At 44.9% G+C, this 17,864-nt stretch overlaps 1 protein-coding gene across 2 annotated transcripts in view; it reads left to right on the forward strand.

Annotated features, from left to right (window-relative positions):
• LOC126561657 (homeobox protein araucan-like) overlaps window positions 1-17,864 on the forward strand; it is a 99,016-nt gene that overhangs the window by 52,995 nt on the left and 28,157 nt on the right. For both annotated transcript variants that reach the window (XM_050217942.1, XM_050217943.1), the window contains exon 3: window positions 15,490-15,608. In XM_050217942.1, the coding sequence (XP_050073899.1) occupies window positions 15,490-15,608 (119 nt within the window). The remainder of the gene's footprint in view (window positions 1-15,489; window positions 15,609-17,864) is intronic.

Consider the following 17,864-nt stretch of genomic DNA (forward strand, 5'->3'; position numbering starts at 1 on the left):
AGACTTGAGCCATGGTGAGAACGAAAGCTTTTTCCTAGTAAGCAGATTACTGGTGTTCAATTACACACCAAATAATATCGCTAGCATGCTCCGGAATGTAGCAAGCGACGGAGATCGAGACCCGTTTCAAGTTGCTCGGGATTTCGGGAAAAGTTTAGCGTCGGATTAACGACCACCACGAGTACGTGCTGCATTTGAAGCGACGTCCTCGCGTAGGTGATAACGACTCAAACTCAAACTAAAAAAAAAAAACGATCATTTCAATCACTTAAGCGGTTGGCCATCTTACACCGGCAAGCAACCAAACTAAATCCGCCCGAATCGATGCTGTCAGACGAACTGATTTAACAAACCATTATCGCATTAGCGCAACAGCCTAGCAAAGGTTTGAGGGCGATTGGCGAAGGAGCTTACGAGACTTCGTGAAGAAGAAGGGCCCCGTTTTGTCCATTTCGGTGCACTTGTTAGGTGCTGGAACAAATTTGTCCCCAGACATTCCACCACCGGTGGGCTAATGAGTTTAATGTTGACCCCGGTGTACGGCCATTTCGTGGACTGCTTGGAGAAAGGAAGCCGTTTGAAGGTGTTTTTCTACTTTGCTTCTCTCTCTCTCACTCAGAAACCAAACGCCCTACAAATGAAGCAAATAATTGTGACCATTAAATGGTTCGCTGAAAATGTTTTTCGAGGGTTCTTAACGATCGTCCCCTAGTTTGGCTTTCTTGCGCGCGTGAGGCGTCATTATACGCAATCGTGACACATGGCGGTATCGGTTACTGACACCGGAGAAAAGCGTTTCACGGCTTATCGTTGATCGGACAGAGAGCGAACGAATCATATCGTCCGTCAAACGTTTGAAATGAGTGGCCTTGACGGATGGTAAGAATTGATTTCTAGTTCACCGAATCGATAGCAACAAAAGTGGGCGATTCAGAATTACCAAATGGTGAGGTTTCTGAAACAGATAACCAATTAACTAATTATTTCTATAAGTAAGGGGTGCAGGTGGTTCGGTAACAATCATACTAGTTTCGACGAGATCTCCAAGATATGAGGGACTCTAAATATTTGGATTTCTAGTTAGCATCCACCTCATTTAGGAAGAAATTCGTCTACGGCCATTTTCCGACACAGCCTACCGAATGTGCTACATGCTACAAGAGGACGAAAGCACTGATTACAGTCGCACATAATTATGTCCAAACACGAATATCGTTTTGTGTTGAAATGTTGGACGATTCTTATCGGTTGTTGGCATGATACCGGGTGGTACACTTTGCCGGATTGAGTGGAACCCATTTCCTTCCCGCCGGGTTTTGGGTTTGGACGATAAACACCTTTCCGTTCTAATGTGTCACCACCGGTCGGTATCCTTCCACAAGTCGGTGTACAAATAGTGTACTTTTTCCCTAATGTTTGCTAGCGCTCGCGGAAATTTGTGTCACTAATGAGACAAAATCGAGAGAAGGGAAAAAAAACTCCAAAGGAAACGAGTGCGTAAGAGCTCAATGCCCGGCACGATATGTGTATTAATAATAAGCCAAACCAATAGAACTTTTGTCTAGAGAGGAGGAGGCGAACGTGGGCTGTGATGTGTGGGAGTACCGCACCGCAAGGTATCAGGACATTGAAGAGCACTACAGCAGAAGGCAATCAATTTTGACCCCGTTTGCATTTACTTTGATTTACCATTGCTCATTTTTTTTGTGTGTGTGTGTACCTGTACACCTCGCTTTTGATCCGTTATCGGCCAAACCGTTGCCGTGCCTCGGTTCGAACGCAACCATTCAATATTGTTCGTGACATTCTGTTCCCTTTCGGCTTAACTTGAAACATAGCGTTATCTACGGTATCGTTACAGACGCCGTCAACGATCGTCATACGTAGCGAATCGAACCGTTTCTGATAAAACGGGGAACGGCGAACGGCTGAAGAGTGCTTGACATATCTTGACAGCAAACAGCGGAAATCAATCGATGCGAAAGAGTTTGGAAGCGCACGGTTCCGGCGACCGATGGGGACGCTCGGCAGGGTTTCTGTTTTGGTTGGGTTCGTTTTGCGCTGAAATTTGAGGATTCCAGGTGCTTGGTGTTGTTGTTTTCTAAGCTTACGAAATAGCGAATGAATACAGTTTGACATAAAACATCACTCTCGACAAGGGTATTTTATTTACGTACCATCTTGCCTGGGTCGATCGATCATTCGAGCAGTAGTAATGGGTTTTGCCAAGGAAGCATTACGAGTGAATGCTGCGTGTGAATTGGAATTGAATATATTAACCAGAGTTTTTATAAGAGGTCCCCTGTATTGAGGCTCAAGTTCAAAGAGGACTTGTCTAGATCCATTCAGCTAAGGATGGAAGCGTTAAAAAATTATAAATAAATTAAACAATTTGTTGCAAACATATTTTACAAAAAAAAAACATATTTTAAACCCTCCAATAACCAATCGCAATCAATTACCATGTTCGGATGGCCAATATGTGTGTGTGTGTGTGTCAATGGTCGTAATTTAAATTAATTTTTATTGCGCATACACTCGCGCGGCACCTTCACCGAATGCATTCCACTTTGCGCAAACTCGCGTTGCGGAATCCATTGATTCGCGATCTAATCTACCAATTCTGAACCGACCGCGTGCAGCTATCGCGCGTAGCGATTGAAACGAAAAAAAACCCCATTTTTAACACCCACCAACGACGAACGGAGAGAATTACGGTTCATGGTCGTTGCATGGCTTTGGTTTTACCACATCCATTTGCGCACGTACCAGAAGAGCTGTTTCCCTCTCTCTCTCTCTCCCCCCCCCCCCCTTCCCCTTGCGATGCACACGGTGCGCCACACATTCGCCACACTTGGGCAAATGGTTTTAATGAGAGAAAAATTAAGGAACTAAAACCCGGGAAAGAGACTTTCAAGCGAAGGGCAAGAAAAAGTGCCAACACACGTCGATCGCACATACGGAAGATTCGAGTAATGGAGTGAGAAAAGGTAGAAGAAGAAGAAAAAGAACACGGCAGCAGCTCAACAAGATTAAGAGCACCGGTGGACCAGCGCGTTACAGGAATCGAAAACAATTTTGCTTAATTATTCGACCCGGACCACCAAAACCGACGCGACGCTTTCTGCGCGGGGGGGGGGGGGGGGGCGGGATATCCCCGAAAAGGGGTCAAAACTCGAAGGTCTCGCCCAAGGTCTCCACTGCGGTTCGGTGCAAAAAAAAGGTGGATCAAAACAATGCAAACAAAAGCGCGGCCCGGCCCGGCGGTGGCAGACTTTGGAATGAAATTTATTTGCTGAGAATAAAATTAATTGACAGTTTCATTTTATCTAATTTCAAATTTACTTACGGCAACCGCGTGTGCCGGTTTGCGTCGACCGTTCGAAACCGATCGTCGATCGGGGTGGCAACCAAAATGCCCCCGTTTGGTTGGTAGTTTGCTTTTGTTGTTTCCTTTTTCCTTTCAACCAGATTTATTTCTCCGTTGTGTTGTTGCGTTTCAACTTTTCGCCAACTTGGTCGGATTGTGTGTTTTTTTTTTATCTGTGCATTTCGTTCCGCAACTGTCGGGGATAACTTTCCGGTACAGTTTGCTCTTGTTCAGCTGGTCAGCTTTCGTTCGATATGCGAACGACTCATTTAAATTCGTATCCATCCAGGCCGTACGACCGTTTGCGGCGGGGTGCAATCGCGCCTCGTTTCGCTGTTACATTTTCCGCTGGCAACTCAACCTGTCATCACCTTTTTGGTTGCGATCGAGAGGCGGTGTGATCGAGTATTTATAGCTGGGAAGCGATCGTGTGAGTGCCAGAGTCCGGAGAAAAAAAAAAACTCGGAGAGAGAAAAAAACGTCACCGAAAATCGATCGTCTAACACTGCTGGCACCCGGGGCATCGGGGGCCAGATTTCGGGATGACCGGTGTCATCGGTTGGGCACACCCGGCTCGGTAAGGGAATCATTAAGGAGTTTTATTGATGGTGTCGTGCTCACCGACACCGCCCGAAACGGGGAAAAAGCCACAGTCCCATAACGAGGTGTAATAATGATGGTTCGAAATTTTAATATTCCAGGTTTTCGGTTCCCCGGGTGAAAGAGTTCCCCGGATGGGCCACCCAGGGGATTTTTCTGGATGTGTGTTTTTGATTTTTATGTCTCACCCGCGCGCGCGTGAGTGTGTGTGTGTGGCATCCAGTTTTTATTTCCGCTTTGTTTTTGTGGTGTTTAAAAAGTGCAGGGCACGTGCATTCGGAGGTTGCCGATTCAAACCGTTTCCCATCCGGTGGTCTTAGCTTCAAGGCAGTGATCCGAAAAAACGGGTACGTCCCACCCACACACACACACACACACACACACACAGGTGGCAATAATTTTATAGTGAGAGAATGCGAGAGGTCCTACCGAAAACTAAACGTAAACGGTCGAAGAATTGGTAGCCCCAATTAAAGCATATCCTCCTGTGTGTTCTCCATACACTCGCCATGCGGCCAGTCGTTAAGGGTGAACGGATGTCGGCAGTAGTGTGTAGCACGTGCAGGGAGGCGAACGAAAGACCTTTTCCCTATCTTGCCGATCCATTTTTATCGACCCTGTCGTCACCATCGACGAGGCCCACCTACAAGCCAGAAGCACTGCACTGAACCTTCAGAAAGCTAAAATGTGTTATTGCTGGCTGGGTTTGCTTTTTTTATTTTTCGTGCGATCTTTTAGGGCAATTAATTTTCATGTCGTTTGCGGGAAAACGCCAAAACCCATCAAAGTCTCCACCCCGATGGAAGTTAAATATATATACATCATCAACTAAATACCGAACTACCGACGCCGTATTCAGCCGTTCGTCCGGCAAACGAAAATCTAATTGCAATCCATCCTCTGCTAGTGCTGGCCGAAAACAACCGGGTCGGCTGTGAGCGATAAAGGCACATAAAATTAATCTTAATTTGCATCTCAATTGAAGTCAACCGAGCGAATCATGTAAAAAGATGTTACTTAGCAAACGTTAGCTAAAGCAGCCTAATTTACTTATCGGCAACGGTCGTTTGGGTGAATGCAAAACAGCGTTGAAGCTGAACTGCGCTGCAGTAATTAAAATGCTTGTTTTTCTGGGCTGGGTAACGACGAAATTGCGTCACGAGAAACCTGGAAAGATGAATCAGAGGTAATTGGTAGTAGATTTGTTTTATAATTTTGTTTACTGTTTCATAACTTTCTTATGCAGTCAGAAAACGATTTGAAGAATGTCCCTTTGGTAAAACCATTTTACATTGCTCAGCACCACAAGAACATCTGGAGATGTGCGTCCGATTTCCCGCAACAACTAATTACTGCATCTTTGCATCAGACCGATTTAAATTCCATGCCAACCCATTACACCGATGTGTTATTAGGATTAATAATGAGCCTCCTTGCGGTAAGGCTTCCCACCAGGCCTGAGAAGATACTGACTGTGGTTGGATTTGTCGGAAACGGGCGGCAGCAATAGCAATACATCGATGTCCTTTATCTCGCAACATTCCACAACCACCATTTTTGTGGGACATTTTTTCTTCCGAAGCCGAGGGAATGTAAATTAATCTTCGCCCGTTCGAATCCCTCGGAACAACCTTTTCCAGCGGTGGGTAGCCGATGGGAAGGATCTCACACAGCAGACCGCTTAAAACGATCATCCACTGAATGTGGTGAAGATGTGTGCCGAAAATTCCCGGAAATCGTTTCGAATGCCCTGGGACACCCTTGCCTAGACAGTGGTTGTGTCCCATTGTTAGCCGTGCTTCACGCGCTCACGACCGAATGCTAAAGTGCTGTCGTCGTCGTCGTCACTGGCCAAATCTTCGACTCGGCATTCTGCAACCCCTTGCCCGGCTGTCCCACCCATCCATACGGCGCAACGGATCGAAACAGTCCAATTCAGATAGTTCACACCGATTGTGTGAATCGGGCAATATAAAATGTATAGAAATCGTATTTGTAATCTTCACCGAATGGTGCTGCCGTGCCCCTGTGGTGGGTACGATCGAAGGACGAATTTTGTTTTCGGGATTTTCTGCCTCGTTTCGCGCCAATGACAGCTCCATAGAAAGCAGCAGGAGTCAGACACGTCGATGCAGTTATTCGTTTTGCTTTTTCTTTGCTGTGTTGTCTTATGGTTTTGCTTTGCAGCCATGCAGCCATTCTTCGCATGATGCGCTTTTGTAATCGCTTGGAATTGTCACATTCCGCCACACAAATTTGCACCGTGGAGAGCGTGGAAATTATATTTAAATATTTTACCGAAGAAACAAAACAATGTGTCTTGGGGTAAAAAATAAAAAAGATTCTCAGCTCAGACTCACAAGGGGGAAATCTTAACATTTATTTAGCAATGTTTTAAATTTGTAGCTAAATTAAAACCTTACTAAACAGGATTTTTTTATTATAATCACTAAACAAAACACCAATTCATACGGTTAAAAAAGTACATTGCTTCGTTGCAGCACTCAACGATCTCAGCGCTCATTCTGACTGAAAGGCAGCAGAAGTGCAGCCACAGCATAAAGGCATCGTTCCTGCTACGACGCGTTGTCGATTTCGTGGTATCTAAATCTGTGTCGAAGCATATTTATGAATGGAACGGTCAACTCGTTTCGATGAGATTTACACTCCGTACGTGGCACCAGGACCCGGTGCCAAATGTGAATGGTACGGACTAGCCAGCGCTCGTTCTGCTCGCTACGTTCGAACGTCGTTTACTGCAATTTCCTGTTCGAAAGCCGCACAGGACGCAAGACGCGAGTGCCACAGCTTAAGAAAACGTACCAAAATCGTTTGAAGAAAAATTACCTCGTTGACGGGTGTGGATGGTTTGGACGATTTTCCGGTGGCGATAAAGGAAAAAGGGTCACGTCGAAAACGTTCCGTGCGCTTGCTTCTGTCGCCTGCAGCCCAGTTGATGCACCGTGCTGCCACTGACAAAGCAAAGCAGATTCCACAAAATCCACCCGCGCCACCATTCGCGACCATTCCGGTTGCTTGCATTTGCTGATCGGTCGTACCTTACCGATCGTTGCGCGAAGCGTGTCCGCGGTGGCACCCAACGGTTTGGCACCCGGCAGACCTGGGGAAACCTTCCTGTGCGAGGTTTTGGCTTTTGTTACTGCTTTCAATATTATATTTATCTGCCCGGGAGATGCGTGAAATCCGTGAAGCCATAAATTGCCACTTGTGACTTGTGTCTGAATTTACTGCCACATTTTCCTGCCAGATTCACCGCGCTCCGCGCTCATTGAGCGGCTCGTTCGGGACCAGTTCGTTCACAGCCGACAACAATTTACTCTTTAGCGCATTAAGACGCACATGACCGATCGGTCGCGATTGGGACAATAATATAAAAAAAAAAACACACAAATAAAATGAAGCTGAAAATAAAACGAACCCCCTCGTTTCGAAAGGAGGCCGCGTGAGCTCGTTGGGCCATGCTCGTTGTGGGTTGCATCTATGTTAGCTTTATTTATTTTGACAAGCTCTACAAATTGGAATGGCATTGTTTCGTTTGTGTGTTAGCAGCGCGTGATGACGATTCGAAGGGGTTTCCTTTCGGGTCACCGAGGCTGCTGGTGTGCATGGTGTGGCCCCATTGATGTGCGGAACTGTTTAATATCGCTAACAAGATTCAACTCTCCGGAGGTGTCACGAAGGAGTCCACGGCCACTGAACGAACAGTTTTGGAACAGTGATCGAGAGATATGAATGCAAAATAATTACCACTGTGCAAAGGGAAGCAAGCTGTGTGGACACAAAGCAGTATCTCAATCTGTCACACGAAAGCAATGAAATTGTTACCATTTTGCAAAAGATTTAATTTTGTAAAAGATTCATCCATTCTTGTGGAACGCACGTGACGTGAATGTGAAACACAAATCTAACAACGCCAGAAACGGTTTCAAATATGAGCAAAGGGTGAATCTAATTATCATTAAAGTACTCATTACAAGCTCGGAGGCACAAAGAAAATCCAGAACGAAACTCTTTCCCGTAAAAAAAAAAAATGGAACTTGTTTGCGTTCGGTTTCGTCGCTTGATGTCCGCTGTAGTCGTTTGTTTCATTACGGCGTCAACGAACAGTGACGGCTGCAACCGATCCAACGGCATTGACTTATGTTTGCTCTACTTCTGCTTCCATGCACGTACATGTAATTATGATAAGACGCGATAAGATGCAGGACGGCGTCCAGCACAGCAGACCGACGGACCGACGAGCGGTGACAATTTTTTCATATCGGTCGTACGTATGGCGTGCGGAGCGAGAAAATGAGCAAAATATAAACAAAAGCACCAAAATTGCACGGCCAAAAGGCATGAGACTGCGTTCGGTCGCAGATGCAGCGGTCATCAATCAAACAGTCAAAGACTTTCGGTCTCGGGGCAGCACCGGTGTGGCAGCTGCAAATGAGTGACAAATTTTACCATTCTTGCCAACGCGAGTGATGGAGCTGTTTGCTTGTGTATTGTTTTTCCCCCGCTCGTTTTCTTTACCGACGCCCAAAAGCCTCGCTACGAACTGGTTGCGTTGGAATCGCTATGGCTGAGGGCGCGGTGCTGAGAACTCTAATTAACTTGCAGTTGCAGAACCGCATGTAGCCGCGTCACCAAACAATTCCTCCCCTTTACCACCGTACCGGTGGTACTTGTTGTCTTTGATCAAGTTGTAAAACTAATCTTTTCAACACTCGCCGTTCGCGGTGAAGTTATGTGTTTTTTGTTTTTGTTGCTGTCTTGCTTTCTTTTTTACCGTGTGTCGCGCACTACTGCGTAGCTTGGTGTGGTTTTTTGCACACCATATCTTTTCTTTTATGTTCATTTTTTACCACACACAAATCGTAGCCTTTGCCGTGGTGGTGCAAATCTGCACAGTTTACTACTAGAAGATAAAAAGATTAAAAACGCGAGGTAGACACATCGATTGGGGAGGTGGAAAAAAGGGGGGCCGGTGTGTTCGAGATCGGCTCCGTGAATTTTCAACACAGCCAATAAACTTTCCTGTAGCGGAGCAGCAGCGCCTAATACATTGCCGCATATTTAATGTCACTCTGATATTGTCATTAACACAACATAAATTCCGTTACTATCATCATAATTCAGGGTAGGTGATTTTGTTTTCCCCCCAGTTTTCCCACCATCATCATCCAGCTCACTTCCGACGGGCGAGCTGGAAACCGTTTGTTCCACACTTCACACACACACACACACATTCTTTCTCTCTACTGTTTTTGCTACCGTTATTTAGTGCTGCCAGTATCACCAGAGCACCCTGCTGCCTGAGGCACCTTGGCAGCGAGCGTGTTCGGTAGCCGTTTGCCGAACGGCTTTGACTGGTTTGGTTTTTTTTTTGTTAACTAGGATTTTTATTTTATTTCGCCTAGCCGCTTGCCATCTTTAAGCCTTTCAAACGATCGTTCCGAACGTCCGTTGGCCGGGCGGCAGCCGGTTTTGTCGCACTGGTGCGCTAATAATCTTCATCTACGCTTTTAACAATCCACCTGACGTGGTTACGCACGGTTCGCCGATTTTTCGTCGTGCGCGTTGGAAATGTTTTTTTGGCGAAGAAAATGTGTTGCTATTATATTCTTTTGTATTTTTACCTTCCTAATTTAATACCATCAAGCCAATAAAAAAAGATATCTTTATTTTGGTGTTTAACTTTGCAAAAAGTGCAAATGCAAATACACCTTTTGGCCAGTTTAGTTTGAATTAAATGGAAAACATTTCATCACGTGTTGGACATTTTCAAACATTCAAACACCACACGGGAATGCGAAAGCTTGTCAAACCTAAATCCTAGACTTTGCTTCCCTTCCCTTCCCCACACCACTCTAATCCGTTGGCCAGAATGGTCAGCACCCACCGCTCACCGGTCAGCTTTCGGATCGGGTGGGTTTAATTTCTTAAGTTATGCAATGCAATGAATGTAGAGCAGGATTATATGGTGGTTAAATTAAAAGGATTTAAGCCCAGAGTTCCGCACCATTTTCGCGTTTAACACCTGATTTATGCAGAAAGTTTTCTGGTGTCTTAGTCATCCGGCTGTCTGGGTGCATTTTTATTGTCATTATCATCGTTTGATCATATTTTCTGGATACGAACGGGAGGGTTTAAAAAATAATTTCAACCACCTTTATCCGACTGTTTCATTCTAATGTGTAGTACTTTCGCGACAGACGCCAACTAGTCTCTAAAATGTGTTAAAAAACTGTTTTCCCCTGCTAATCAGAGATCTATGAGACCTTTTTGCGATCACAAAATTGGCATCGTTACTTTATTTTACCAACATCCATGTTGGTAAATAGACGATTTCCTCTAGCAGCTTAGTGCCCATAAACAAACCTCCCTTAAAAAAACGCTTAGCTTATTAGATTAACGCTGGTGCATTACAAATTTCGACCTTAATAAATAAGCAAGATCGCATAAAACCGAACCAAAACCCAAGAGCCCTCTGTAACACATAAAGACGCGGTTGTGTGCATTATTTATGATTGAAGGTTGAGAATAGGTGAGCGTCGAATCCTAAAACAGTCATCGCGCATAACAGAGTTGTTCTGCCCGTTCTGCTGCGGAACATGTGCTGTGAGGCGAGAAAAAGGGGTTTCGGATGTGTGTGTGTGTGTGTGCTTTCGAAGGGCGAAGGAACCGGGAGGCGCCTAAGGAAGCCACCTTCCCAGCAAGTAGCTGCGGTGGCGGCGTCCTACACCGTACATGGCGATTTCCTTTCATTAGCACCTGCTCCACAGGTTAAACGGTCCGAATAACCGAATACCCGTACTTAGTGGTGTGTTGGGCCTTGCCCCATGGCACAGGCACGCTGAGGGTGAGGAACGCACGCACCAAACATGCACACGCATCAATTCCCATAAAAAAAATAAAGCGAACACATCAGTGTGCGTGAAAGAGTAATTTTTCCATCAACGTCGATTCTGATCGTCTCCTTAGAGTCTTCCCCTTGGGGAAATGGATCGAACTAGGCCCTGCTCATCCCAAAACTGGTGTCGGTGTAACGTGAAGCGTGGGAACGGGGTGGTACGTTCCGAGGATGGGAGGGAGGGGAGGGAAACCGAGAAAGGTGAAAAATAAAAACGCAACGAAATACACTCGGTAGGAATTAATAACTTAATTTTTATCGACGGAATGCCACTTTTGACCGTGTCCGGTTGACTGGTTGTTTGGCTTACCATTTGCCACGTTGTCTGTACCGGCGAGTTCGGCGGGACTGCGGTGGACGATTCTTGTTTGCTTAGCGCAAACGATCCAGCGCTGTAGGGCTGGTAGTTGCTGCTGTGTTTCGCGAGCGATATAAATTTATTAATTATGAACTCGAAGGCTGTCCACCAGCCGCCGTGGAAGAACATCGAATGGATGGACGCAAGGTGTTTTGCTGGTAGAGAAAAAGGTAAGAAACAGCAAACCTAGACGCAACTGCCCATCCGTGGGGTGGGGAGAAAACGGGATCAATCTATGCTGCTTATCATAAACACGTTAAATATGTCCATTTCAATCGTGCGTGCGTCGAAACGAGACACCCAACAGCATCCGGAGACTGGACTCGGTCGTGTCAGTATCTCGGTTTATCTACAACTTCTCTCGCACTCCTCATATTCTAGCAGCCAGACCAAGGAGAGTAAGGCAACCGTTGGAAGATGGTCCATTTGTTAGCTGGAGCTGATAAATGGATTGCCTTCTTAGCTACCGGTATTTTTGCTTCGCTCCTACTGCACCACTGCTCCTTTCGATCCTGACTCGCAGTCCGCATGGTAAAGTCCAGCTCATATGCCCGGTTCGTGAGACGGTTGCAATGTGGAGAGAAATAAATGTATTGCTAATAATCATAATAATGTGTGATAAATAATAAAGCAAAGGAAATAAAATGCGTGCCCGTTGTTCGCACGGCCCCAGCGCCGGCAAGCGCTCGTCCGTGCGGCAAGACATATTGGCCCAGCCCAGCCCAGCACAGCTCAATATCGCGCTGATGAACTGTTCGCCCTGCTGAAAGATCTGCCCCAACGGGCGCCGATGGAGGTGGCGGTGCTGGTTTTGCGAGGGCCAAAGTAAACAAACGAGTTTCTCCATCAGCCATAAACATACGCGCTACGCAGAACCATGCGAAATGCGTGCGCGCATAAAACGGTGCGCAAATGCGGCGTTGAGGGATCGTGCGTGAAATGAAGAGTGGCATATTATGCTGATTGAACGGTTGGGAAAATCGGGAAAGCGCACCAGCAAAGAAGGGGGGGGGCGAGGGGTTTGAAAACAAGCCGGTAATAGACGCCCAAGACATTTCCACGGTCGAAGGAATGCAGTAACGAAACAAGTGGCGTTAATTCTATTGCGCTAGCGAATGCTGTAGCAAAGGAAGAAGAGGGAGAGAGTGTGTGTGTGTGTGTGATAACATTTCCTTCCGAAGGAAGGAGATGCAACAGTGCGCTTTCGTTGCCTACCAAAGGCGGACACAAAGGAGCGCCCGATGAGCGATGAGGTTCCCGGAGATGGTGACGCCATTCTCTTTTAATACCCTTTTATTGTTGGTTTTATAGCTTGTAAAAGGATACCTTCGTATCACCTTGATGGCATTTCGGTGGCTTTTAATTGAAACATAAAAAATGTCGTACGTCGATCTGCACGGGCAGCAGCAGCAACAGCTTCAGTAACAACGGCGTCCTACAACAATGCGCTCGAGTGCAAGTGAATATGCTTTTTGTGCTTTAACTCCTCCAACTTACAATGATCGTTCTTCGTTCTGATGCGATGCGGTGGAACTCATTATCGTAAACTATTGTTAGCGTTTTGTATGTTGGGATAAAGTTGTAACGATCGTTTGGTACGGTCCGATTGTTGTAAGTGATACAGGGTTGCTGGTTGTACATGATGGGGCCATAGTTTATTTTAGAAAATTTTTTGGTGAGGCCTTCAAAGCCAGTATTTTGATTAAAAATTGTTAAATTAAATTTTGCCTTTATGCATAGAAGAATTCTATGAAAATATTGCTACTCAGTTCCGAGTAGTCTTTCGGCAGTTAGCTCAGCCCACATTGCTGTCAACTAAGAGTCAAACTTTCCAGATTTGTTCAGATCTTTCTAGGCTTGACGCTCAGTCGCTTCTGCCATCTTGGCATTAAAATGTAATAATAGGGGTTTCGTATTCGAAAAGATATTAGCCTTTATTTGAATGTGTTGTTGATTGTTGCCTTTCATTAACTAATAAAGGCTTTCCATTTTCCTTTTCGGCATAATGGAATTGTACAATTGCTTTGAGGAATATTTCAAATGGATAGTGGCATGTAGCAAGCCCCGTTGTGGAGCTTTGCAGTCATATAATGGATTTTTTCAGCTTTCATTGAGATGAAATTCGTAACACGACTGCGGAAGTTTGCAATGAGCGCTGATCAACAGAACTTTTTCAACTAATGTTTTGCGTTAAGCCCGTTCAAATGTGGATAAAACGGTGTGCTGATGACAGCGAATTATTGGATGGCATTTCATATTTTGTTGATTATAAATTGCCACAGTTGAGATGCAAATTTGCCCTTACTGAATGCAATGTTTCACTTCATGATTGCAAAGTTTCCAAAAAAGCTTGCAATAATTTATTTATTTATAATTAATTATGACGGTCCAGTGCCGTATTGTCAACATCCCTTGTGTTGAATAAATGTTATGAACTAATTGATAAGGCATTTCCTCCTTATTCTTTGCCTTATCCCGGGCATACTCGGTTCCAAGCTTACAATAATTTACTAATATTCAAAAGATTCTACTGAGTGATCTTAAAGATCAACTATATGGATAGAAACCCTGTAATACTGTAATATTTTATTTGTACACATAGCAAACGTGATAAACAGACATTGTCATAAATGATAAACGAAGTCATCGAATAAAAATGTGAAATTTAGTCTATTTGTGTAAACGCACACGTTATTTTAAATGCGATCCTTCCCATGAGCTATGAAAACACACGGAAAAGTACTTAAATGAAGTAAAAACTGTTCAAACAAGTGTTTAACATTCATATCACACACACACATCTTGTTGCAGCCCTCGTAAAGAATTTTTACAACAAATCCAACACGACCACGATACGGCCGAGTACGTCTGGAATAAAATGCCACGAAGCTTATAATTTTATGCGCAAAACATATTTTGTTTTAAATAAAATGTTATAATTAAGAACCGTAGCTTTTATCTGTTATGTGGCTATTAAAAACAAAAGGGGTGAAACCGACCTGCATCGACATGGTGAAGAGAACGCTGCCGCAGTACGGGCGGGGCAGGGTTTTTCGATGGTTTGAAGTCGGTCAGAAAGTTTAACACATGCAGACACACACACACACGGACAACCTGCACACCTTGTTGCAAGCGGGTAGAGCGTTTATGTGTGTTTTAACAGTTTATTTATTTTTTCTTCCCGTGTAAAGCTGCTTTTTTTTTGATACAGTTTATTGTTTTACGCTCGTCGAGACGACTGTCCCCGCCTAGCTGGATGGATTGTTTTCACTGATCCATCTCGTTCCGTTTTCGATAATTAGCGTTAAGAGTGCATTGTAAGGACGGGCAAGTTCAACCCACCACTGGCATTCATTTAACAACGAAGCCAAAGTATATCGCTCTGTGTGGACTCTGTTGGTAAAGAGTGGAAAGATAATCACATCTGAACGTATGAAATCATAAAAAATACACACACACACACACACACACGCACACACAAACAATTGGAAAACTTCGGTGGGAGGGAAAATAAACACCAGAAGATGGGTGTATATTTGTTAATCATAAAAAAAAACATGGTGTGCAAAAGGGAGCAAGTACAAACACACACGGGCAAGTTCTTGTGTCGCCGTTCTCAGCTGCATTTATCTGCAGCGCGCCGGAGTTGGAACTGCTAACGATGGGGTAGTTGGGCGAAATGAAATCAGCACCATAAACGAGACTGTGCAACATAAACGAGAAATGCTCGATGCATAACGCTGCAGCAGCGTTTCCTTCCATTGGCGTTCGCTGTGGCAATGCATTGCAAAACAATAATAAAATCATAAAAGTGTTAATTGTTTTGTTTTGTTCGGGCTAATTCGAACTGTGTTGGCTGTTCAGGAGGGGAGGGGGGTGGGGCAGGGGGACGAAGAATTCATGGAAAATGCGACGCAGGGAAGTGCGTCCACAGCGGCCGTAGTGCTCGGTTTGCCATAATAATTCCGTGCAGATTGTAATCGGCCCCCCTCTCGGTAGAACGAGACACACCACATACTTAAAGAGCCACGGTTCGTTTACAGTTTGTATTCAATTTACTTCTCTTGCGCTTTTTGTCTGTGGTTTTTTTTTCCGTTTTGATTATTCGAGTTAAAAATTGCAAAGGAAATCCGGAAACCATTCCAAACTAGGTGACTTGTTGGGTGAGAGTTATGTGGGCAGCTACAGATTTGAGTGTTTGTTTATCATCGTTTTGTTTGTTTTCTCTTTCTCACTTTGCAGAGCAATCCCTACGCATTGAAGGACAGTGGGCCAACAAGTGATATGACAGCGTGGACTTCCGCCGGATTGCAGCCTACAACGGGATACTATCCGTACGATCCAACCTTAGCTGCCTATGGGTAAGTACAGCTTCGGCAGCATGAAAACTCCAACCCAAACTGTGTCGTTTCCCTCTTTATCATCATTGTTAGTCAATAAACTATCGTTCCCTTCCCCTTGCCTGGCGAAGAAAGAAGAAAAAAGGGCAAAAATCGTTAGGACAATAATTTATCGGCGGATATTTGGTATACGGACCACGCTTACGCACTTCCCTGTGTTCGCTTCCGGAAGACCCGGAAAAAAAGGAGAACGAATCGATGGGATGGTTTTCGGGGGGGGGGGGGGGGGGGGGGGGGGGGTTTGTGATTCAATTTGGAACCGCCTTTCCCACTCTGGGCGCCTGCCTATTGTGTCACAGTAACACAAGAAAAGGGGAAAAGGAAAGTACTTACTTCCTTCCTGCACTTTCGCAACCGCGGTTCATTATTATTAGCCGCTTTCGGTTAGCTTGACGCAGTTTTTCCTGCAATTTTCCACCCCAACAGCAAAGCATACGTCGTGCGGGTCAGAAGGATTTTGGGGGTTTTTTTTTGTGGCGTCTACAGGCAGCTACCATGTGTAGCTGGCGTTACGTTCTGGATGCTATGGGTGTATATGTGTGTGCTTGAAGGTGGAACACGAACACATTCCAGCAGCGCGCCATAACTCATGTTTCACTTCCGAGAAGGAATACACGGGAAAACATGCGACCGGGGAAGATTGAGTTTCCATGCATGCTTGGTGCGGTCGTTTCGTGGCATGGATTTGTGGTCACCATTAGTGGCCACCTTTTCCGACGCCCGGTAGTTTGGTAGCTTGAGAAACACCTAGTTTCGGCCCCGGGGTGTACCAGCTACCTCGCCCCAAACACGTAGCGTGACGAAAGGTAATTTCTTTGAGTATTGACGCCTTTTTGGGTGGCCAATAATCAAACAGCTTTGCCGGATCACTGACTTAAAACTATGTTGCACCCATAAAACGGTCCTTATCGACAGGTAGGAATTTATATTTATACACGCTTTTCTGTGGGGTTTTAGTAATAGAAAGGGTTTCAGTGTACCAAGACTAGCTGGGGCGATAAAAGGAGCGGAGAATATTCAAAAATTGTGGTAAAAAATAAGCTTACATAAATGCACACACACACACACACACAAATGCATTGAACTATCGATGCATATAAACTGTAACATCGGTTTGCCCATGTACACCCAGAATCGCTCATTCGATCGCCTTAACGCACACTTCGCACTTCTTTTTGCTTGTACGGAATGTACAAATTAGCATAAACGTTCGGCATCGGGAAGGCTCTGCCGTACGTTCGGGTGTAACTAATTATAAGCAAACGAACAGGCTTGGCATGCAATGGACTTCACTTTTACTGCACGCGTTCTGCAGTTGATTGTGATGGTTTATTCCTTCCAAATTTGAGAAGGAAAAAAGCAGGACACACAAAACCACCACACGACCGCTGATAAGAAAGTTGCGCCAAAACTGCAGATGACGCGACAAAGGTGCTTCAGAGCTGACCTTAAACGGAAGACAACGGTATCTACGAGCGTCATTTATTTGACATTCCTGCCGTACCGTGCTGCCAACTGTCATTGCAGCTGGGCCAACCGTACGCACCTGTCTAAATTTCGTGACAGTTTCGCTCCCTCATTTGCCGCCCGAATCGAAAGCGATATGTCTTCGATAATGGCATTAAACATGTGTTCGTGGGCAATGTGCTGGTGTAAGGTTAATGTTGTTTTTTTTTGCACCTCGTTTACCAAAACTGCATAATACAGAAACTTCTGTGCGCAGGAGCAACGCTTAAGGTAAACGTTAACATTCATTAACTTTCCAATAATGAGTAAATTAGTAAGACATAGACATGTGTAACGTTTTTCTTCCACACATATGGCTCATCGTAATGGACTCGGCACATGCTATCTTAAGACATGCGCTATCATGATCTAAAGTCACTGCGAGCTGTTAGTTTGTTGTGAATTTTTATTATCATTATTCTGAATAGTACAAGTCGTTCAATAAAATAAAAGACCCAACCTGATACACTCGTTTGTAAACAAATAAAAGTGCACCGTAGTTGAGGATTTGCTATAAAATATTTTCCCTCTTCTTTCGAACGATGAGTCCCCTGGGAGGGCTGCCGTATAATCAGGGATTATTATAAATTGCAATGCGTGAACATAAATATCCCATGTTTTGATTATTACCATATAAATGCTCTACTCACACACGCATATTAACACATCCAACCCGTTGGATGGACAGCCCGTGCTTGGTGCGACGTACAG

Source organism: Anopheles maculipalpis, chromosome 3RL, assembly GCF_943734695.1.
Source record: "Anopheles maculipalpis chromosome 3RL, idAnoMacuDA_375_x, whole genome shotgun sequence".
NCBI classification, from domain to species: domain Eukaryota; kingdom Metazoa; phylum Arthropoda; class Insecta; order Diptera; family Culicidae; genus Anopheles; species Anopheles maculipalpis.